Source organism: Bos taurus, chromosome 16 (assembly GCF_002263795.3).
Source record: "Bos taurus isolate L1 Dominette 01449 registration number 42190680 breed Hereford chromosome 16, ARS-UCD2.0, whole genome shotgun sequence".
NCBI lineage: Eukaryota > Metazoa > Chordata > Mammalia > Artiodactyla > Bovidae > Bos > Bos taurus.
In genome coordinates, this window is record NC_037343.1 from 73,735,663 (window position 1) to 73,760,357 (window position 24,695).

The window sequence follows — 24,695 nt, forward strand, 5'->3', positions numbered from 1 at the left end:
TTTTCAATGCATTTCTAGACAAATGGGTTCCTGTTACATTTCACTGTTAGGTAACATTGCTTATGGTACTCAGTGTATAACCCAGTGGTCAGATGAAGAACACTGGCTTTAAAGTGCCAGAAGACTGGAGAAGTCAGGAACCAAGCAAGTGAGCTAGTATGTACACAGTGCTAAAGCCTGGATAAACCAAGAAAGAACAGAACCTGAGCTTGTTACAGAAACGATCAGGTCTCCCTGGTCTTCTTTAGGTGAAGGTCAAAGAGGACTCATGTCATAAAGTAGCTTCTAGGTTCTTCTCTGCCTTTAAGTCATACCTGGGGGGCTTAAGACCCTGGAAATAAGAAGAATGTGACCGAGCGTGGTTCTTGCTAGGAGGAAGAGGCGTGGAAAGACTGACAATTCTGGCCCAAGTGGATCCTGAGAAGGAGATGGGAAGACAGATGGTGTAGTTGGCAGAAGCACACATCTTGGTTTCTAACCCTCTTGGAGTAAGCACCCATCCAGGAACAGAGGAGATCAGGGACGTGGATGAGTGGGCTCCCCAGGACCCTGATGGTGGGAGACTGCAAGCCTAGGAGGAACTCTGACCGCAACCACATTGAACAGTCGCCTCTGGGTGGCCAGGGGTGGGTGGGAAAGCAGGGTCACATGGACTGCAGGGACCCCAGAAGCTTCCCAGGGCCTGAGGGGGCTGCAGCTGGCTTGGACAAGCTCATGGTGTCTAACATGCTCCATGCTCAGTGGCCTCATGTTGTTAGCATGGAATCAGCCACCATGGGAATACTTACACAATGGAAACAGGCAAATGTTACCATCGGGACCTCTCTTCCACTCCTTCTCTTAGCCCCCAAGAGCCAGACGGTAAACATCTACCAGCTTACCTCTGCCCATGGCCCTGGAGAGGGGATATATAACTACCAGGGTGCCTGTCAACCAGAGTCCAGAAGAAGAGACAGCTACAATCAGGGCTTCTCAGATGGAAGCAAATGTCTGGGGTCAGGGCTTTAGTGGAAGGTGTCAGCATGACACCCTAGGGGCCAGATGGAGCCCGGTGCACTGCAGAGGCCCCTGGGCAGCCTCTGGCAAGATCCCCGAGAGCCGTGATTCGAGGCCCCTGATAAGTCTGGGTCCCCCTTCTCCCTGCCACTAGCAGGCTAAGTAAGTACCTTAAACACAGAAGGCCACCTTGAAATAGAACAGGGGGAGGAAAGGTCGTCGCAAGGCTGTGTGTTTTCTTCAAAGACACTGGATCAGCCAAATGAGACTCTTTATTAACCATGAGGTCATATGTTTACGGACAAGGTTATAATGGACAAGGTCAAATGTAAAGTTTCCCTTTTTGCTGTCTGGTAAGGCTGGAGTCCATGGGGAAGCTTTCATAGGAAATAAAGAAGCTATATTCCCTTTGTACATTTCAGTCTAGTGTGTAAATGTGCAACCTGGCTATATAATGCATGCCAAGTCACTTCAGTCGTGTCTGACTGTGTGCAACCCTAAGGGCTGTAGCCCATCTGGCTCCTCTGTCTGTGGGATTCTCCAGGCAAGAATGCTGGAGTGGGTTGCCATGCCCTTCTCCACCCAGGGACTGAACCCACATCTCTTATGTTGCCTACACCTACCTTGGCAGGCGGGTTCTTTACCACTAGCGCCACCTGGGAAGCCCCATAGAGGCTCTTGTTATGAAAGACACATGTGGGCAATGATAAGCATTCTTTAGCATTGGGTCCAGCCAGATGTAGGCCCAGTGTACTCCTCCTTCATATCTCTAGGCCCATTGGTTGATTTATTCCTTTTGGCAGGATGGCAGCCAAGAGGGACCACAGCAGCTGAGGGTCCAGGCACTGGCCAGCGGAGGACCCACCAGCAATGTGATGGGCTGATCTCGAACTTTGAGAGCACAGTCGCCAAGGTGGAGACAAATGAACGCTGAGTGGCAGAGACTGCTTTGGGGAAGATGAGATATTAGAATAGAGGGCTATCTTTAGCCAGGTACTATTCTGCAGATTCTTAGCCCCAAATCTAGCAGCTTCCACTTATCACAGTTATTGGCAGCTGGACTTGGACCAAATGCATCTTACTGTCTAGATACACAACAGCTGAGAAGTCTTGAAGGCTGTAGGGGATGAGGGTCAAGGCTTGGATCTTACAAGGAGCAACAGCATTAGTTTGTGCGACTCCCTCTGTGTCTCCCCCTCCATAGAACAACAGGCCTTCAGACGCCCCTTTTCCAAGTAAGGAGCCAACCCAGAGCCTTCTTTCCAGTGCACGTCCATCCATCCACGGGGCGCGCGTCACTCCCCTTTCTGGAACCCCTTGGATTGATGGTCTCACTCTCCAGGAGGCATCACCGCCTCATTAGCAGCTCTGTACTCACTGTTCCTTCTTTCCCATTGCTCTTAAATAGCTTAAAAACACAGTATTCTTAGCCTAAGCTCAGCTATACGAAAACATCTTTCCCGCCCACCCCTACTCCCATACACTCCATCCTAACGATTCAGTTCCATCTTCCAAGCCACGTGGAAAGCTCAGGGCCCCCGTCTGAAACCCCACTGAAGTTCCACTTCATTCCCTCCTTGATCGTGGAGAAATCTCAGGACCTCGCTGCCCCTGTGCACTGGGGGCCTGACTGGACACTGAGCTGGGGCGGGGCAGGGGCAGCCTGCTATTGCTGCCTCTTGCTTCTTTGCCTGGAAATCTTCCCCCTCCTCTCTAGACTTCTGTAATTGAGGCCCTTTCAGTGGAGGAAAAAAAAAAAAAAAAAACAAATTCTGAGGAGGTTGAAACTTCAGTATTGTTTTCACTTGCTTCTAAAGTGATTCCTGCAGAACAATGCCTGGCTTTTAGTTCCTGCTCTGTGGTGTGGTCTTCCACAAGACTGATGGCCTTCCTGATCTCTTGGGAGAAAATTTCATAGCTTGGGGGAGTGGGGGAGCAGGGCGGGAAGACCACGGATGGAAAAGTTCTTCCTAAAGGCTGCACAACCTTCTGGTGGGCTCTGCCCCGGATCGTGACCCTTTCTGAGCTTCTGGGAATGGGCTGGTGGCATCCCGCATGGCTACGTATGAGATTCTGGTGAGAGATGCTCAGGCTGTGAGCCTGGGAGGCAGGCATGCTTCACATACTTCTTCCATGGAACACTGCTGTCCTTGTCTCCTTCCCAGGCTCCATCTGGTCACCGGGGGCGGTGGGAGGGGGGCAGTATTAGCCCCAGACAGAACTCGAAGGCGGAGGAAGCTTATCCTCACCATTGTCGTCACCATATCCCATAGGGATCCAGTCACCTCCTGACCCCACCCTGCCCTGGGCCCTCTCTCCCTGGACCCTCATTCCTGTCTGCCCTGATCTGCATGGCTTCCTTAGCTGAAGTTTTCTACTTTGAGTCATAGCCACTTAAGACTCTGCTCCGAGGTGCTTAAAAAAAAAAAAAAAGAATCAGCAGGGCTAATTGCTTCAGTGTCACCCCACCTGATCGGATGTCCCAAAATCTCAGGGGCACCACGGTAGAATCCAGAGGCATTCAACGCAATCCAAATGTATATCTCCCAAACCAACAGTAGCTTTCTAAGCTGGATGTGAGTAAACTGGGGGAGATGGACACAGGGAAGGGGAGGATCTTTGAGCAGCAGGTCTGCCGCCTAAACCCAGGGATGATGGCTCTCAACTCTGTCTCTGTGAAGCACCTTCTTCTCCAGGGTCTCACCTGAGGCCTCTGAGCAAGGATGTGTGCGTGCCTCTGGGGCATGTTGGGCAGGCCTCAGAGCCCTCCTGCGGGGCAGGTGTGGCTCTTTCACAGACCCCAGAGGGATCAGCCCACCTGAGACAGTCTCTGGGGTTTCCCACTCCTTGAGAGCATGACTCAGAAAGGGCAGTGGGTCTTAAGAGGGAGGTTATCAGTTGGCTCATCTTTCATAAGAATGTACTCTCTGTCTCCAGGCTGGGGCACACAGAACCAGAGGAATATATACATTGTTTGGCCATAAAGGGGCTAAAAGACCAAAGCTGGGACAGTTTCTGGCCCAGGCCCCACAGTTTCCTGGACTAAATTGCACTTCTCATCATCCCCTGGACTGAGAAGTGCACTGGAAAGAGGTCAGGTTCCGGCTCCAGTCTTGGCGTGGCACCAGTGAGCTGTGCAGCCCTAGGCAGAGTTCTGTACATCTCTGGGCTTTCACCTTTTCCTTAGTAGAAACAGGAAAATGAACTAGATTGGGGTTCCTTGACTTTTTTGTTTTAAGAATATTCGTCCCAGGAGACTCTGCAACCAAAGTGGATTTGCTATCCGCCCCTTCTTGGAGAGTCAAGATCCATGTTAGCTTATTAAAGGCTCTGAGAGTTTTAAAGACACCGCTTCATGTTCTGTAAGCTGGCATCTCCCAACTTTACTAGATTGTAATTGTAAATTCTTTCCTTATGCAACTCCTACGAGCATCCAGAAGATCTAGGCTTGCTCAGAGCCTGCTGGGGAAAATGGGGACTGGGCCAGCTCTGATGCTCTGCGATTGCATACTTGAGCAATATATGACATTTCCAGCAGCGTGCTGTCATCACTCACAGCCCTGCTCTCCTCTTGGTGCGCGGGCACGTGGCCGGGCCTTGTGCGTGCTGTCAGAACCTATCTCCAACCATGGGCTGCAGCTCAAGTGGCTGGTCTGCTTGCCCGGGCCTGGGCCCTGGACCCGAAAGGCCCCTGGACACTTCTTGATGGACAGACTCTCCCAGGAACACCAGCTGCCTCCCCAGCCTTCTCCCTAATCTGGCGCCTCCAAACCCATCTCTGCACGCCAGCTTCTGTCCCCCGCCAGGTCACTGAGGAAGGTTGTTTTTCAATTGCCTCCTGCAGTTTACTTCACTCTCAAACCCACATTTAGGTTTAATCAAACCCTGCTGCACTGACAAGTCAGAATTCACAAGCTGCTTGAGGTTTATTGTGTGACTCTTACAGAGGAAATAAAGAGGAAATAAGGGGTTTGGGTTGGTGGCTGAGGGGTCGACACATGAGTCACTGGAGAGAGCTGGGCGTGTTCCTTACTCTTCGTGTGTTCGGTTTCCTCCTCTGCTGGATGGGACTAATAATCCCTACTGTCTCCATTTCCCAGAATTCCTGTGGGTGTCCAATACATCAATGGGCACAAAAGCATGCTGCAGCCTCTCAAGCCGTGAGCCCACTTTACAGGCATGGGGATGAATTGCTGGGGGTAGGAGGAGAGGGGAAACAATTGAAATAGGGGTGAGCGCACAGCAGGAGACATGAGTCTGCTGTTTCCCCAGCAGATCTCAGCTCCCACGTGCCTCTCAACTGTGACTCCTTCTCACTGTGATTCTAAAGTGCTTGAGGACACATAACGCTTCATACATCATGGTCCTGAAATGCAGACCAACGATTTTATCTGCTGCTCTCCCAAAAAGGGATCTACTGGAGCACAGAGGGAACCCTGCCCGAGCTGGGTTTCTCCGTGGGCTGATCTCCATCGGGGCTTCTAGTTCTAAGCAGCGCTCAAGGGTCTCATTATTTTTTAATTAATTAATTACTTTTGATTGGCGGATACTTACTTTACAATATTGTGATGGTTTTTGCCATACATAACCAACATGAATCAGTGACAGGTATACATGTGTGCCCCCCATCCTGGAGCCCCCGTCCCACCTCCCTCCCTACCCCATCCCTCTGGGTTGTCCCAGAGCACCGGCTTTGGGTGGCCTGCTTCATGCACCAAACTTGCACTGGTCATCTATTTTGCATACGGTAATATACAAGTTTCAATGCTATTCTCTCACATCATCCCACCTAGGCTTAACTGTGTGTCTGCCACACTTTGCCTTTAAGACCCATTTCCACACGGGAGGTGGGGGAAGTGGGGGGTGGGAGGGGGGCGTCGTTGGTACCCAAGTGGGGCTCACTCTACTGCACCCCTGGGAGGGTGAGAGGAAGGATTGCCGGGAGTGGGAGCAGGAGGAAGGACCATCTTGAGCTCACGATGGCGTGGGTTACACCACTTGAGAAGCTCTGAATTATGCCATGCTTCCCCTTCCCCACCTCCCTGCTCCGGGGCATTGACAACCATCCACAGCCTGTGCAGCGCCCCCACCCCACCCCCCCAACCCCATCGCTAGCTAGCTCGGTTTCACGCAGGCGGCTGCCCAGCCCCAGCCCCCTCGCCCTTGACCACTCGTTTGTAGAGCCGGCTCGAAGCCTGTTTGCAGACAGCCGCCCTCCCTCATTCATGCTGCAGCTCATTCACTCTGCTGCCTCTGGCAGGCTGCGGCTGGGTCCCAAGGCTTATTTATTTCTGGCCGCGTGTCTGTGTGTGAATGGGGGACAGGGAGTCAGGGAGGCACTGGCCTCCTAGAGGGGGATTCATCTCAGTCGCCACCGCCAGGAATTGCACCCAGACCCTCAGGTTTTCGCTGCTGCAGACTGAATCCCTGGGTGGGTGATGCCTGTGCTGGGCGCTTTACCTGCATTATCTTGTTTAATGTCTCTCAAGGTAGGGATCGTTAACCCTGTTTTGTAGTGGAGGTACTGACAGGTGGAGATATTAAGAAAAATGACCTAAATCTAACACAGGAAGGGACAGAGCAGGGCACAAGCCCCAGCCCTTCAGACCCCCACAGCAGTCTCCCTGTCCAACCCCCACCCCTCCCCACATGGAACCTGTTGCCTCTTTCCTGGAGGTGGTTGTCCGAATTTCACTTACCTCCAACCTCATCCTCAGGGTGCTCTCCTATAATCCCACCACCAGACTGATTGCCCCTGGAACATGTGGCTGGCTCCCGTTATCTGGGAAGCCTGGATTTCTCAGCTGTCTCAAATTTACGCTGAGGCTGGACATCTATCTAATGCCTAAGTGACTCCTGGCTCCAGCTCAAACCTTTTCTCAGTCTAACCTTGAGCTTCTTTCCCAAAGTTTTGCCCTCTCTTTCTAAAGAGTGCTCTTAATACACATACAAACACTCACACCCACACCACATCTGTCTGTAGTATAGTATCATGGAAAGGTCTCTGATTATATCAGAAGATCTGGGTGCAAATGCCGCTGTCATCAAATGGATACGACCATATCCAGCTTTGCCTGGTAGAGCCTCAGAGGAAATGCGACTCGCCCCACCAACCCTATGGGCTTGTCTTAAAGATGATTAATTAAAAGCACATTACTCACTGTCAAGTGTGGTCCCCATATCAGGTATTACTAAGCACTTTGTGCTATGGCCTGTGGGGTCTTGTCTTTGGTCCTAGATAAAGCTTCAGCCAAGTAGGACTGCCCGGGGTCGGACTGTCTCCAGCCTCTGATATGAGAAAGATGGTCTCCTTACCCAAGAGGGAACCCTCTTGACTCCCGTGACCCTTCTCAGAGATTTTCCTCTTCATCGGTTGATCTGATTCCAGAACAAGCAGCTGGCCAGCCATGCAGTGCCGCCAGGGCAGCGGTGAGAGAGCCCCGACAACTGCCTCCGGGAGCTTCAGGGTTAATGTTCGTGCGTCAAAGTTACGTGGAGAGAAGGGGCCCCAGTGCGGATGGGGGTGGTGGTGGTGAGTCCAGACCTCCTGTGACCATCCTGACTTGAGAACTGAACTAGGGAAGTTGAAAGACGGAAGGGGAGACAGAGGCGCCCCCGGGGAAGGCGAGGGAGGAGCCGCGTGACTGACAGCGGTGCCGCCGCCGGGTTCTGCATGCTAACGCAGCCGGGACTGGCCGGGAGGGACTGAGGCTGGTCCTTGGGTCTGTGGAGCCACAGGCTGTTTACTAACCTCCTTTCCCCACCTCCCCGCCCCCGCTCCACACTGGCTCTCCTAATCCTCACAACAACCGAACAGGTAGGGAGGACCAGAACAGGGCATTTGACAGATGGGTCAGAGGTTAAGAGATGCAGGCAGAGCAGGAGGGAGGGAGGTGAGGATGCTGGCGGTCCTGACACCCTGCACACGGACGGCCCCTCCAGGCACAGAGCCGACAGGGCTGCCCCTGGAATGCAGGCGGGCATGGCAGGCGAGGCACATACGAATATTTTGCTCCCCTTTCTCTGCCCAGAAGGGCAGAAGGTTCCCACTCAAACCAGCCCTGAAGTTATGGCCAGATGTCTGCCCCCTCACCAGAGATTCCCTCCCAGACCTCCATTCAGACTTATCTTCCCAGGCAGCTACAACTTCCTTCTGACACCTCCAGAGTAGGCAAGACAGGACCTGGGGCTGAAATAAACACCTAAGTTGTTTCCAAGAGTGGCTGTTGAAACCCACTCTCTTGGTGCCAGCAGCCTCCGGCTAAGCGAAGAAGGCTCCCCGGACCAAATAAAGAAGCAGGTTCATCTTACCCAGGGACTCCAAGAGAATGGTCCTCGTGGTCCTCCTACTCCAGCTCCTACAGGTCTGGGAGGCTTAGCCGGCTCCAGCTCTTCAACAATACACCGAATTAAAGGGGAGGAATGCAGAGATTTTCTTTCCCAGGACGGTAACCAAGCAGTCTTAAAGGGGAGGAAAAGGAGCTAGGGAGGCTTGCGTGTCTCCTTCGTTTCCTCTGCCTTTCCTTCCCTCTGAACAGATCCAGAAAAAATCCTTTTGCTCAGGGCCCCTTTTATGCTGTGTGTGTGATTGTGTTTGCGTTGACATGTGTGATGCAGAGAGGGGAGGAATCAAAGGCAAAACAAAATGACAAAGATTGCCATCGGCCTGAATGCGGTGGTAACAGAAAATCAGAGACTGCTTGCCTCAGTCTCCCTCTTAACCACTCTGTAGCTGGTATATGTTGTCTCAGATACCTTCCTGAGCAATAAGACACCTATATTGGCTGAAGGTAGAGACAGTAGAGCCCCCTGGGTCTTACAGAACGGGAGGAGAAGCACTTGGGTGTCCCGCAGGGGGACACAGTGCTGGACGGCTTCACCCGGTATTGGTGGTAGGTCCCCTGTTTTTAGAAGTAAAGCATTCCGATCCCTAAGTCTGCCATCCTCTTTTCAGTCCTAACCTGTTGGCCCCCAAGGAGACCATTCCCCTCCTTCCGGAAACTCTAGGCTCTTAAATTGTGCCTTTGCAGTTTTTATCACTTGGGTTTTTTGAATAAACACCACATTCCTATGGGTCAGCAATCAGGATTCTATTGAAAGCCAAACAGAAAGGCGTCTCACCCCGTGCACTCCACACCCACCCCTTGCCCCTACCTTCCCTCTACAAGTGGTCGCTTTTACCAGTTTCTCCTGTGTCTCTCCAGCGTTTCATGCAGATACAAACAAAAGAATATATATATCCCCTGCCCCCCTTTCTTATGTAAAAGGGGACATCTATTTTCATCTCCACAACCTTAATTCCGGTCCCCCTTCTCTCTTGGGTACTGTTGTAATAACCTAGATTCTAATTGGTCCCTGGGTGAAGTAGTCCATTGGGATAGTTAAAAGAGGCTCTGGAGAAGGCTTCTAGGTTGGATGCCTGGGTTGTCTATTAACTGGGTGTGTGACCTTGGACAAGTGGCTTAACCTCTCTGTGCCTCAGTTTTCTCATCTGGTCAATGGGATGATCACTGAACTTGTCTCACGCGTTAGTTGAGTGGAGCAAGACAGAAGGCTGAGAATGATGACTGGCACTTGGTAGGTTGTCGGTAAGTGTGAGCTGCTATTATTCTCTCTCCAACTTTAATTTTTGGTAGAATGATCACCTCAAAAATATCCATTCCCTACAGAATAAAATACAAACGCCTCATCCCGTCATGGCAGGCATTACAGGATCTGTCACGATACTACCCCGCACCCCACCCCATGTGCCCCTGCCCACCCAGCGGATGCTCCAGCCACATCATAGAAGACACTGATTTCTAACATGCCACTGATTTCCAGAGCTCCTGACCTTTGCTTCTGCAGCTCTATCAGGGTAGAATAGCCCTTCTTCATTCTCTGCCTATGGAAATGCTATAGATTTTAAAAGCTCACATCAAATACCATCTCCTCCATGAAACCTTCTATTATTTCCTTACCTCTTGAGAAATAATCACTCCCTCCTCTGTGCTGGTTCCCAAAACTTTTCATCTACCGCTCTCTCTCTTACCCTTTTTCTGCCTTGAATTCTAATCTGTGTTTCCACTGCTGTCTCCCTTCTGGGACTGACAGTTTTTGCTGCTGCTGCTGCTAAGTCACTCCAGTCGTGTCCGACTCTGTGTGACCCCCTAGACGGCAGCCCACCAGGCTCATCTGTTCCTGGGATTGTCCAGGCAAGAATACTGGAGTGGGTTGCCATTTCCTTCTCCAATAGAGAGTTCTTAGCAGAGTGATTTTGCCTCTCTTCCCGCCGTCTTGACCTCCTTTCCCTAACCCTCCTGTGTCTCGCACAGGGTGGGCACTCAGCCAGTGTTTAGTGATGAACCAGATAGGTCCCACCAGAAGTAGAAATGCCTTTGAGAGTCAAATAAATAAGATAGAACTTCTCATGGCAGGTATACTAGTCAGTACTCAATAAATGCTAACTCATCAGTATTGGTCACGAGAATAACAGCATATTATTGCTATGGGTCTAGCTTCCGCTTAGTGCTTAGGTTCTCTGCATATAGCATCGTTGATGGCTGCTCTCCTTTTCCTGCTTGGACACTGGAACCGGGGAGTTTATCACTGTATGAGATTGTCCGGTAAGTTCCATGGGCACCAAAGATGTCAGCAGCTCTGTAGGGAGCTGAATTCTGCCCCTCTGAAGTCTCCCCCAGCGTGCATATACATACCCTCACTCCTTAACTACTTATCAAGCCAGTGCTAGGGATCTGTACTAGGGATTGAAGATGGAAGTCGGACTCAGAATCCACACTCACAGAGCTTCTACCGTCCAAACAGAAGCCAGTCAGTTCTGTACTTTGTAACGCAGAATGTGTTGCTCTGTGGTGAAGAGTACTTTGCATTCTGATACCACTTTGCATCGGGCAAGGACCTGTCTGTGAGCATCCGCTGGCCTCCTCCTGCCAATTCCCTCCCATCTCCCTGCACACTGCTGGTGCTGGCGAGCCACAGCGCTGGGACTGAGTTCTCAGCTGTGCAAACGCAAGTAGGTTCAGCAGGTGTTAGACTGCGTGGGGGCACAGTGTCACCTCTTCATGCCGAGTTCAGAAGGCAGGTACTGACTGGGTCACACGCCAGACATCACAGGTCAGAGCAGGCACAGAGCATCCACTGCTCTGGTACTGACAGAGGTGACTAGAAAATGTTTCCCAAGGAGGTGGAAGAGCGCTTTGGGTCTGATAACACATGCACACCTATGCACACACACACATGTGCACATACACATCCATGCTTACAGTTAGACCCCCTTCAGATTCTTGTAATGGCCTTATCACTGTTTCCCCCAATCAGCAATTCAACAAAATGTTTATTAAGCATAAACTAAAACACAGACAACAATTAGAGACAAAGCAACAGCAGCGAGGATGCTATTAACTCCCAATTGTCACCAGAGATGCGGCCATGGGGAGCCAGCTGTGGGCTTGAGATGTCAGGACAGGTTTCATGGAAAAGTTTCATGGGAGTCAGCCTGGGCCTTAAGGACGAGTAGGCCCAGATCTGGGAGCTGTGGTGGGGGGGAAGGGATTAGGAAAACACAGAGCTTGGAACGTACAAGACGCGTGCTGGAGATGACAGCCTGCGGTGCAGCGGGAGATTAGATTGGCCGGGCAGGGTGTTGAAACAGCGGGGGGCTTTGGGCTTGCCCACCAAGGCAGCAGAACGTCGCTGCAGGTTTAGAAGCGAGGGTACTGATGGGAGCCCAGCGGCGAGGTGTTTGATGCTGGGAGAGATGAGAGCCTGGAAAGCCAGCAGAGAAACTGTGTGGTCACCAAGACCTAAGGCAATGGGGGCCAGAAGAGGGAGCGGGAGTGGGGAGGAGGAGGAATTGGCCTGAAGGGGGCGCCCTTGTCAGTCAGAGAGTGTCCTCTCGCCCCGCAATAGCTGGTGGGTCTGAGCTTATCAAGCAGTTAAGTTCACAGTGACGTTGGCAAAAGCAGAAGCGGTCAGGTGTATCCCCAGGTCCTCACCTCTGCTGCTTCCACGTGGCCACACTTATCCCTCAAATGAACAAAGGGGTTTTCCTGAGGTTAGGGTCAGGAGGAGAAAGGGGAGGTGCACTCGTGAGGACAGAGCAGTCCTTTGCCTGTCAAACAGCAGAGTCCTGCCTCCCCTTGGTCTGTGCTGTCTTTTATATTTTTTATGCTAAAATGGCTATTTTTAATTTTTGCTTAAAGAGTTAACATGCACCGCACCAACTCTGTTACTAAACTGCCTCAAATCACAAAATGAATTTACTATTGTAGGTAGAGGAATCATACAGCAAATAAAGGAAAAAGATAAATTCAAAAAGAGGAAATAACAGTAAAGGTCAAGAAATGAGATAGTGGGGGCCGTTCGTTGCTATTTGCCTTTTACATTTAATTATATCTCAGATTGCGCTTTCTGGAAAACAAATGACAAGACATGATGAGGTGCCAGGGTGGAAAAGGGAAGGGAAAACAACCTCCATCCATTCGTTCATGAAGCGAATATTTGCGAGCTCCTCCTCAGTCCTGGGTGATTAAGCTAAGCTCTGAGCATACAGTGATAAACGCAATAGGCACAGCCTCCCCTAATGAATTCCGTGAATTCCGTGTTCCACCAGTAATGTCAGATATGGACAATTACAATTGTGATAAGTACTAAGAACAGTTTAGGGCATTAAGAAAGTGTATGTTAGGGGGATCTTACTGGCCCTGAGGAAGGGACTTTGAAACTGGAGTCAGAAGAAAGAAGAATGAGCTAAAAGAAAAGAACAGCCTGTGTCAAGGCCCTGGGGCGGGAAGGAGCCATACCTATTGGAAAAGCAGAGAAGTACATTGTGGCTGGGCTGGGGGAGCAGGAAGGAGAGGAGCCCCAATTGCTGCTGGTGGAGGCAAAAAGGAGGAAATTGTGTGAGATCTTCAAAGTATGATGGGAAGGATAATGAGCAGGGTGGGGCCGCCAAGGAACAAATCCCACTGACGTCATAACACATTCCCACTGAAGTTGGTTAATAGAGACCAGAACGAGCTCAAGGAGTGGGTATGAGGGGTGGGGGCATGTAGGGAGGGAATGGAAATGATAGGACAGCAGAGACAGGCTGGCACACAGGTGCGAATCAGTATGATACCTGCTACTTTAGTATTTATGTTTTAAAGATAAGACGCCAGATTTCTAGTGCTTCCAGGAACAGGCATGGGCTGCATTGCTCCTGCAGCCTGTGGTGTGCTCATTTTTTTCAATTTGAGGTGGTCTTATAAAAAGTCTCCTCATCTAAACACCTTTCTTTGGGTCCACAGGCAAAAGGGACCACCCTCTCTGTTCTCCCAAAGCCCATCTCTGCAGGGGCATCCAGCTTGCTCCATCTGATACGTGTCAAGTTTGGCCCGTAAGTGACAAGTTCTCTAGGGGTTAGGAGCCTTGCCTCAGTGACCTCTAGAATGGCCCTACTGCCTGGCAGAGAGCCGGTTCCACAAAGGTCTGCAAAATTAAAGCACTGAGTAAAACCTAAAAGGAGAGTTTTCTGGTGTGTCCTGAGTTTGACCCCGTTAATGATGGAGTTCAGCGCATTAGTAACAGGCTGCCATGAGCTGCCTTGAGCACATGCAGAATCCAAAAGAAGATGCCAAACAGTTCTTTTCTTCTGTTTTGCTGCATCTTGCAATTTCTTTAGGGTCCACAGAACTGGGTGTTGGGTGGCTTATTCAGTCAGCATCTCTGGCTACTTCCCCATTCCGCACTCCATTTCTGTATCCGTAGCTGGTGGAATCGATCATGACTCTCCAAGGTCACCAGTGTGACCTTGAAAGACGGTAGGGGGCGGGTTAAGGGTAGTGGATAGGCAGTTATGCGTATCAGTTGCCCGATTCAAAGTTTTGTTAAGGCTGCTTACAAAGCACCCTATTGTGCAATTTGATTTTAATCTCCCTTTTCTGTTTCTTCTTAACCCTGCAGGGGATGGACAAATAGACTGGCGTATAAAAATTATGATGGTGAAAATTTCACTGAAGAATTCAGCCCACGTCACCACATTTACAAACAGAGATGCCCTAGACTGGGGATTAGGTGACCAAACATTTGTCCCCAAAGCATTTTTTCTTCTTTTTTTTTTCTATCTAAACAAGCTGGGATTAGTGGAAATTTCAAGGATCTTCCTGTTCTGCCCTGTGAAATTGGGCTAACAGTGTCAGTCTGCCCCATGAGTCTGTCAGGGTCAAATGACATGAAACGATGTGTGTGGAATATGAAAAGTAATGCTGTGTCTATTTCCGGTCGAAACAATGTGTCCGACGCCAGGTCCCCTGCCTTGGGCAGAGTTTCAGTACAGCAGGGCTGCTCTTGGCTTCTCCAGAGGAAGGTGGGGTAGCTGGGCCCCTCTGTCCCAGAGCGAGCCGCCACTGCCCTCTAGTGGCAGCCTTCTGCCCAGACGTGGAGTCCGCCCTCTGGCTGAGGGGGAGAGCAGACCTCTTTCCTGGTAGGACTGTTTCTGACCCATCCTTCGTCAATAAATCCTCACCTCAAATTCTCCATATGTGTGCTCTGGGTGGGTGAGCCCTGATCTTTTCCTTGCTATTCTAGGAACTGACGAGTATGTGTCCGGAGTCTGCTATGGGGGTAGGCAGTGTCAGGGGTCTGCTATGGGGGTGGGGTGTGTCAGGGGTCTGCTATGGGGGTGGGGTGTGTCAGGGGTCTGCTATGGGGGTGGGGTGTGTCAGGGGTCTGCTATGGGGGTGGGCTGTGTCCGGGGTCTCCTATGGGGGTGGGCTGTGTCCGGGGTCTCCTTTGGGGGTGAGCTGTGTCAGGGGTCTCCTATGGGGATGGGCTGTGTCAAGGGTCTCCTATGGAGGTGGGCTGTGTCAGGGGTCTTCTATGGGGATGGGCTGTGTCAGGGGTCTGCTATGTGGGGTGGGCTGTGCCAGGCATGGAGATGATTCCCCCTCCCCCCCTGCCCATGTTCTGTCTCTCTGAGGAGTGGATGATCTCATACCAGTCATCTGCAGGATGTCAACCTGCTGGAAACTTTCCAGGGGTGATAACTGAGCCTCCCGCCATGTCCCCTGGCCCCCCGACCTGGAAAGGACCCGACAGGACCAAAGAGACGACCTGCTGATCGTCTCCATCCCCACGGTGCCCAGCACAGAGGCGCTCTGGAAGGACCCACCTGTTGAGGAATTTGTCTGCTGAATGCATAAGTTCACCTCCAGGAGTGCCTTCCTGGATACACCCTGAAATTCTCTAACATGTGTACATCTCCTTGAGCATCAGAGTGAGGAGGCTAGGCGTCAGATGGGAGAGCAGACTTGAGACTGCCTTTTAAGTGTCTGATTATGAGTGGCATGGTCCCAGGCACGTTTGTTAACCTTTCTGTTTCTCTCATGCAAAATGCACCTAAGGGAATCACCTTCCTCGGCTAGAGGGTCCTAAGAATTAAATGAGACAATGTACATGAACTCCCTGGGAAAGGATCTGCACTCAGGATGTGGACCCTTTGGGGGTGTGAGTAAGAGAGAGAGACAGGGCAGGGACCCCCACACAGAGGAGGGCAGCTCAGAGGCTGGGCGGACGGGGAAGTTGCCATGTCCTCGTAGATGGTAGGTGTGACAACGTGAGTGTGCTTTGTAGATGGTAGGACCTAAGAGCTGGACAGCGTTCTGGGGACACACCCACCCCCAGTGCCCACCGCAAAAGTCGCCACAGAAAAGCTTGCTTTCCGTGGCCCTCTGTCCACCCTGGCCGAGGGTAGCTGAGCCCCTTTGTTCTCCCTGCATCCAAAGTTTCAGAGAGGGAGGTGCTCCCAAGGCTGCTGGCAGCATCACTCTCCAAATGTTCTCATCTCCCATTGTTCCTGAGATAGAACACTTAAATAATAGAGCTGATGATAAATAGAAATCAGCAGAAATTGTTTAGTCCTGAGGAAGAAAACCATTGGTTGATTCAGATGCCGGATCTCTTGTCCGACTGTTCACAGTGCTGTGGTCCAAATCTGACCTTGGGAGATGCGCTGAAAGCATCTTGTGGAAGGAGAGGCTGCAGGCAGGAGGCCTCCAGGGCTAGGTCTGCGGGCTGAGAACAATGGCCGGCCTTGTCTCTGGCTCTGGGCCCCGCTCTGGGAACAGACACGATATACTCCTTGTCCAAGGCTAGTTTCTGTACCTCGGGCTGGAGGCGAGTCTGCACGCGGGGTGGGGGTGGGGGGAGCGGGCTGGCACGGATGCTTCGTGTTATGCGGTGTTTTGAACTCAGCTTTCAGCACTGCTACCTCCCCTACAGATGGGAGGAAGCAGGAAATGGTCTGCCCGGGCTTTCCAAAACTCTGGGGAAAGCAGCCAAACTAGAAGCTTACCGACAGAACAAGAGATTGCCTTCTGGTTGTGGTGGCAAGGTCAGTGTGCTCAGTAGCACTGGAAAATGACTGACTGATCTCGGGCTGCAGAGGTCCTCAGTGAGCCTAAAGGGTTGCGCTGGGGGCCCAGGTCTGCAAGATGAGAAGGAGGGTGGGGAGGAGGCATTTCTTCTGTTCCTCTCCTGGACGAGGGCACAGCAGATCCCGGGGACAGGAGGAAAGGGTAGCACCAAAGGCAGACCTTGTTCCTTTTCCAATCCTAGGAAGCTTTGGGAGGAACAACCCCAGGAAGGAAAAATCCCAGGAAGCTTTTTGAAACAAGGCAATGTCAGTCATTTTGGACATTTCTCTGTAAGGTAAGGTTGACCTCATGGCAGCCTGTGACCGGCTGAGAATGGGAGGATTAGGGAACAAGGCAGAGCTAGAGAGGGAGCTGATGGGTAACAGCTGGTATATCCCGCAAGAGGCCACGTGTGCAGGGCGCAGCAGTTGGGGTCCTGGAGCAGGCAGTTTTCTGAGATCATCCTGCCATATGCCTTCGTGTGGGCCGCCTCCTTTGCCTGAGTGTTCTCTCCTTTCCTGATGGGAAGATTAATTACTGACTGTGCTTTAAAAACAGCTCACATCTTACCCCCTCCGTGAGATCCTCTGTGACAAAGTGATTCATTCTCTCCACAGTGTTTGGCCATCTCTTATTCATTTTTGCTATCATTTTCAAAATGCTAAATTATTAGATGAACGTTATTTCATGAAATATTGAGTCCTTAGAGTAGATACTTGGTCTTTAAGTGCTTCCCATATAGCAGCTAGTAATTTATTAATTCATTCAGCAAACATAAATAAGGATTCAGAGAGGTCAGCTGGCTGGTAGCATGGGGGTGAGATTTGACGGGGTGGCTATCAGGGCAAAACCCGGAAACCCAAGATGAGGGTGGAAACAAAAGCAAATAAGTGTCCTTGTCCCTCGGGAACTGGACACTGGGTAGAGTTCTGATGCAGGGATTCCAGCACAGGAATCCAGGTTGGAAATGAGGTCCAGGAAGGAGAATTCACTGCAGGAATGAAACAGGGACTCTGTCACTGAGTTGAATGTTTGCCCCGAGAAAGGCTGGATGCTGACTGAGTTTCAGGAGCATTGAGCAAAAGGATCTTCTAGGCTCCTTAATGGAAGGCAGTCCTGATGTCCAAGCTGGGATGGGTCTGAGTCTGCCGCTGGGGGCTCAGGGTTGAATGGATCTCAGCTGCAGTTGGAGGACTGATGCAGAGTCCTGGACCGTGGCTTTGCCCTCTCTTCTCCACAGAGGGAACCCAGGTATCCATTGCCAGCCCTCCAGCCTAGAGCAGGGGAACACTGGCACAGCTGATGGGATCCCTGGAGAACTGACCCCTGCTCCCTCAGATATTAGACATGCCACGTGCAGCATATGGAAACCACACCTGCAGAGACACGGACGCACCATCCACACCTACTCCCTGTCCATGTTTTCTGCAGAGCCTACATCTAGTTTTAAAATTCAGTAACAGTTCCGTGGCTTTTCTCTTTCCATGGGGAGCATCACACAATTTCTCGATCCAGGAAAAATCTCCTAGGAGAGATCTTGCTCCTAATCCAGATTAGAGAAGGGAGGATTAGAGTCAGGTGTGCTAAACATGTCTGTGGGTGGTGGTTAATCATCACCAAAGCAACCAGAAAGTGAAGTGACAAGTCATGTAAGTTTTAGTCTTGAAGACATTTCAGGTCCTAGTAGCCCTTTGCAAATTCTCATCTCATAGACGAGGTTTTCATTCTAGGTTTGAGTCCTTGTGGGGTGACTTCAGATAAATCTGAGCCTCAGTTTCTTCAACTCTACAATGGAGAAATAATCTTGTAAATTTTGTAAGATATCTTATAAGTGGGCTTCCCTGGTGGCTCAGTGGGTAAAGAATCCACCTGACAATGCAGAAGATACAGGATATGCAGGTTTGATCCCTGGGTCAGGAAGATGCCCTGGAGGAGGGCATGGTACCCACTTCACTATTCCTGCCTGGAGAATCCCAAGGACAGAGGAGCCTGGCAGGCCACAGTCCACAGGGTTGCAAAGAGTCGGACATGACTGAAGCAGTTGAGCATCCAATCTTGTAAGTAAGTACTTGTCAGTAAGTAATCTTGCCTGCATTCAGGTTCTTATGAGAATAGAGGATACAGCTCCTGTGGGGTCTTCACAGCCCCCTTTGTCTTTTCTGGGTACACCCCTTTTTTTGCTGGGAAATTCTCATTTTCTTGTCATATGGCTCTGATGGGAGCCATCATGAATATGTAGAACCTACCCTTGGTCACAGTTGATGGATCAGTGGTGAGTACAAGTCAATCACGTTTAGTTTTGTTGCTAAATGAGCTTCAAATTTATTTTTTAAAAAACGTTTTCTTTTGCATTTTCTGGGCTTTGTGGATTTTGTGATTGTAGATAATGGGTGGTGGAATTATAGGTAGTTGAGTCTACACATATTTAGATCGCACATGTCTATTTTCTCTACTGGAATATAAATTCTTTAGGGAAGACATGAACACCTCTCCCAGGGGTCCCACACCCTCAAGTTCATCATGACTAATGTGAAGTTAGGAGTAGGAAGCGTCAGGGGTGATAGGGAGCCAGGAAACCAAACGTGACATTGTCTTTCCACCTCTGGAAAGACAGGTTCCTCTGCCTGCATCCTGTGTTACCCTCTTGGTCATCCACCGGATCCCCTGAGTCATCTGGGGTCCCCCAACCTCCCTCACGCTTCCGTATCCAATAAATCTCCTAGTCTTGCTGATTTCACTTCCTACGAATTTGCCCTTTGTTCTCTATTCTCTATTCCTTCATGACTTGACTCCACCACCTCTTGCCTGGATCATCATAAGAGCTCTGAACTGGTCTTACTTCCTCTAGTTTTGTCTCTCTCCCATCCCCATTCTTTGCTAGCCCTGCTAGAGTGCTTGATCTGTAAGGCAAACCTGAACATATCACTCATTAAGATCTGCCCACAGCTCCCCACTGCTTGCAGGACCAAATCCAAGCTCTATGGCACAGCACAGATCTGGCTCAACTCCCTGCAGGTACTTGATGTTTCGTGCTTCATGGACTTTTTCATGCAGAACCTCTCCTTTTGCTTAGGATGCCCGTCCTGTGTTCTTCACCTTTAAAAGTCATCTCAGGCTTCCACTCCTTGAAGAGCCTTCTTTGGACTAGGTAAAAAAGTCTGTGACACTTTATCACTCTATTTATGTGTCTTTATCACTCAGCACATGATTTTGTGTTGAAAATATTTCCCTAATGACTGTCTCCTCAGCTGGACTGCAAATCCTTTGAGAACAGGGACTGTGTCACATTCATCTTTGTAGACTTAGTTCTTACTTAGTGCATGAATAGAACTTAGTAGATTCTTAAGACGTGCTGAGAAAGATGTGAGTGTGAGAAAGAAGCTTCTGGTCTCATCAGGGAACCTCACGTGGTTGACCTGCCAGTGTCTGCTTGCATGGAGGTTGAGTAGATTCTGAGAAAGCACCTCAATGTATGTCTGCTGATGGGGTCCAGATATAAGAGGCCACATCTTAGGAAACCAGGATTGTTCTATAGAAGCCCACGTGCAGGGGAGCCAAGGAATGCTCCAGGAGAAGGCACTCTGAGGCACGATCAGCTTGCTCCTGGGAAAGACACTGCTTGTTAGATGGGAGGAGTATAGACTGGTGGTGGTCACTGGGAATCACCTTTGGCTTGGTGCTAATATGTGCTCTCCAGAAGAAAAAGCACTTCTTACTGAACCCAGAAAGTGTCGTTTCAGCAAACTCTGTAAGCCATTAAGGCACAAAGAGCCTCTTAACAGTGTTCCATGAAGGGGAAAGAGCCATTTCTGACGGGCTCCTCTTCATTCTCAAACTGGCTGTGCACAACAGGATAGGTACTGAGAAGGTCAGGACACTGAAGACGGTGTGTGATGGATCAGTGATGGTCACCAGGGAGGAGCTGCGTGGCTCAAAGCAGGTGAGATCAGAGGGGCATGTGCAGAGTCCCCAGGCATCTCAGAGCAGCAGCAGAGAGACTCGCTCAAGGGCCAACATGAAACAGCCCCTGAGGATTTGCAGTAATACTTGGGGCAACTTTGCAGAAGGCTTCCGGTTTGATGAGAACTGGAAGGGTGGAGTCGAAAAGGAGGGGACATTTGGGTTATTACTCAGGGGGATTTCCACTGTGTACTGATAGGCAAGCTGGAGAAATTAAATCTAGAATCTAATTAATAGGTGGTTTCTTTTTCTCTTTACCCACTGGACATGGGCACCCCATCTGGCCTGGCAGATGAGTTGGTGGTTGCAGGAAGGTATACCCTCCTGTTATGGGTTGAACTGTATTTATCTCAAATTCATATATGGATTTTGAGATTTCCTAACATACATCACCAACCACCACCCCCCTCCAATGCCAGTAACTCAGAGTGTGACTTTACTTGGAAATAGAATCCCTGCAGATGTAATTAGTCAGCATGAAGTCATCGGGGTGGGTGCTATTCCAATATGACTGGTGCCCTTATAAAAGGGGACATTTGAACACAGATATGCACACAGAAAGTACACCATGTGAAGATGAGGGTGGAGATTGGGAGGAAGCCTGGATAAGCCAAGAAACACTACAGATTGCTGGCAAACCAGCAAAACTAGGACAGAGGTGAGGAAAAGACCTTCCTTCGTGACTCCCTGAAGGAATCAACCCCACCAACTCCATGCAGAAGGCTTTCAGTTTGATGTGAACTGGAGGGGTGGAGTGGAAGCGGTAGGGACATTTGCGTTACTACTCGTTGAGGTTTTGAACACATAGCCTTCAGAACTGTGAGATAGTACACTTCTGTTATGTAAGCCCCTCATCTGCAGTCCTTTGTTACAGCAGCCCTAGAAAATTAATGAGATTCCCTGGTAACTCAGTTGGTAAAGAATCCTCCTGCAATGCAGAAGACCCTGGTTTGATTCCTGGGTCTGGAAGACCCCCTGGAGAAGGGATAGGCTATCCACTCCAGTATCCATGGACTTCCCTGGTGGCTCAGATGGTAAAGAATCTGCCTGCACTATGGGAGACCTGGCTTCGATCCCTGGCTTGGGAAGATCCCCTGGAGAAGGGAACAGCTACCCACTCCAGTGTTCTGACCTGGAGAATCCCCATGGATAGAGGAGCCTAGCGGGCTTCAGTCCATGGGGTCGCAAAGAGTCGGACACGACTGAGCGACTAGGCACAGCACAGCGAACTACTACACCTTCATAGGGACAGATGGGGCTGAACTGGGGGTAGGAAGCTCGAGCAGCTGGGCAGGGATGAAGCAAGGCAGTGCCGGACGCGCCTGCCTACCACCCTCCCCGCTCCCCCAACACGGGCAGGAATGCGAGCTGGGGAAGGTCCCAGGTCTGTCTCTGTGGTTTGTTCTCTCAAAATGTGAAATCCTCAATCCTCATTTTTTCATTCTCAGTCTGGAGTCAGAGCCCATGGGGTGCCCTCCAGGAGCTGTGTAAGCAACATGCTTTGCATGTCACAATTAGCTGACAAGTGAGTGGTTATCGCTTGTTTTCCACAGCCCCATTCCCACTGCCGGCCCATCTGACTCTTGCAGGAAAGGAAAGACGTGATCTCACGCCTTTGACCACCTGGAGGTTCAGTCAGAGAGAATCGCTTTAGTCGCTGCTTTACAGCGCTGTGCCTTGGGAGTGCCAAGCACACCCCTGGGCAGACTGAGACCCTCCCAGCACAGGCCTTCAGGGCAGGGTAGCTGACTGGAGCACTTAGTTGATTCTCAGTCGTCTGTCTTCTGTCAGACCCCAGGTTGTGGACAAAGGCTTCAACTGTTAGCAGAAAATGATGTCTGTTGAGCAAGTGTGTGTGTGTGTGTGTGTGTGTGTGTGTGTGTGTGTGTGTGTGTGTATCTGTGAGTGAGTGTGTGTGAGAGAGAGGGAGATGGATGGAATAATTGGCCTTGGATCTTTGATAGCTGTCTAAACAAAATAGCCAGTATTTTTAGATCGCCTTGAAAACTGTAGTGTTTCAAAAATCATTGCCAGGGAGATTTTGAACTTTTATTAAGAAAAACAGGAAATGAGAGAATTGTAAACCCCAGGGAAGAAATCTGACATTTTGAGGCCAAAGACTGACTCCCTTTGATGCACTAACAAGGATCATTGAATAGCCTGTGGTTGGGTTTAACAAATCCCTCTCGATGATGTAACCCTAGAAATACCAGGAGTGACTGCTGCTGCTGCTGCTGCTAAGTCGCTTCAGTCGTGTCTGACTCTGTGCAACCCCATAGACAGCAGCCCACCAGGCTCCCCTGTCCCTGGGACTCTCCAGGCAAGAACACTGGAGTAGGTTGCCGTTTCCTTCTCCAATGCATGAAAGTGAAAAGAGGAAGTGAAGTCGCTCAGTTGTGTCTGACTCTTAGCAACCCCATAGACTGCAGCCTACCAGGCTCCTCCGTCCATGGGATCTTCCAGGCAAGAGTACTGGAGCAGGGTGCCTTTCCAGGAGTGACTAGAGAAGGCCAAACCGAAGCGCAGAATTTGAAGCTCTGATCATCGAAAAAGCAAGAGAATTCCAGAAAAACATCTATTTCTGCTTTATTGACTATGCCAACGCCTTTGACTGTGTGGATCACAATAAACTGTGGAAAATTCTGAAAGAGATGGGAATACCAGACCACCTGATCTGCCTCTTGAGAAACCTATATGCAGGTCAGGAAGCAACAGTTAGAACTGGACATGGAACAACAGACTGGTTCCAAATAGGAAAAGGAGTACGTCAAGGCTGTATATTGTCACCCTGCTTATTTAACTTATATGCAGAGTACATCATGAGAAACGCTGGGCTGGAAGAAACACAAGCTGGAATCAAGATTTCTGGGAGAAATATCAATAACCTCAGATATGCAGATGACACCACCCTTATTGAAGTAAGTGAAGAGGAACTAAAAAGCCTCTTGATGAAGGTGAAAGAGGAGAGTGAAAAAGTTGGCTTAAAACTCAACATTCAGAAAACGAAGATCATGGCATCCAGTCCCATCACTTCATGGGAAATAGATGGCAAAACAGTGGAAACAGTGTCAGACTTTATTTTTGGGGGGCTCCAAAATCACTGCAGATGGTGACTGCAACCATGAAATTAAAAGACGCTTACTCCTTGGAAGGAAAATTATGACCAACCTAGATAGCATTACTTTGCCAACAAATGTTCGTCTAGTCAAGGCTATGGTTTTTCCAATGGTCATGTATGGATGTGAGAGTTGGACTGTGAAGAAGGCTGAGCGCCGAAGAATTGATGCTTTTGAACTGTGGTGTTGGAGAAGACTCTTGAGAGTCCCTTGGACTGCAAGGAGATCCAACCAGTCCATTCTGAAGGAGATCAGCCCTGGGTGTTCTTTGGAAGGAATGATGCTAAAGCTGAAACTCCAGTACTTTGGCCACCTCATGTGAAGAGTTGACTCATTGGAAAAGACTCTGATGGTGGGAGGGATTGGGGGCAGGAGGAGCAGTGGGTGACAGAGGATAAGATGGCTGGATGGCATCACTGACTCTATGGACGTGAGTCTGAGTGAACTCCGGGAGTTGGTGATGGACAGGGAGGCCTGGTGTGCTGCGATTCATGGGGTCGCAGAGTCGGACACGACTGAGCGACTGAACTGAACTGAACTGAGGCCGTAGACTAGCGCCCTTTGCTGGCCATTCTTGGATCAGCCGAAGGCCCTCTCTGCACCAGAGACCTACTCCGCTGGTGAGGGAAAATCAAACTCTCTGGATTTCTGTCTCCTAGATGTACTTTTTTCTAGCTCCTCCGTCCCCCATTTCTTATGAAATTGGGATTTAAATTTACATAGGGTTAAAGATCTATTTATTTATTTATTATTATTTTTGGCTGGGCTGGATTTTCGTTGCGGAGAGCAGGCTTTCTCTAGTTGTGGCGAGTGAGGGGGGCGACTCTTCATTGCAATGCATGGGCTTCTCACAGTGGCGGCTTCTCTTGCGAAGCATGGGCTCCAGGCGTCTGGGCTTCAGTAGCTGTTGCCTGTGGGCTTAGTAGCTGAGGTTCACAGGCTCTAGAGTGCGGGCCCAGTAGTCGTGGTCCACGGGCTTGGTTGCTCCAGCGGCCTGTGGGATCTTCCTGGACCGGGAATTGAACCCATGTCCCCTGCGTTGGCAGGTGGATTCTAACCAGCAGACCACCAGGGAAGCCCGAATGTGGGTCTTTGATAAGACACAATAGAGGAACGGTTTTCACTGGCATCACCCATGACGTTTTGAGAGCCTATCACTATCAGTGGGAGAAAGGCTCATTTTTCATGTAGGTATTCTAACCTGAAGAGCTGTTTTAGTCACCACTCACTG

General features: G+C 50.2%; 1 protein-coding gene across 2 annotated transcripts in view; it reads right to left on the reverse strand.

Moving 5' to 3' along the window:
- The window catches only part of CAMK1G (calcium/calmodulin dependent protein kinase IG), a 30,820-nt gene extending 22,432 nt beyond the window's left edge, over positions 1-8,388 (reverse strand). The window contains exons 1-2 of one of the 2 annotated variants that reach the window (XM_024976175.2): positions 8,308-8,388; positions 7,312-8,185 (exon numbers count right to left, since the gene is read on the reverse strand). In XM_024976175.2, the coding sequence (XP_024831943.1) occupies positions 7,312-7,405 (94 nt within the window). In that variant the 5' untranslated portion in view covers positions 7,406-8,185; positions 8,308-8,388. 2 annotated transcript variants of the gene reach the window in all.
- Positions 8,389-24,695: the final 16,307 nt, after the last annotated feature.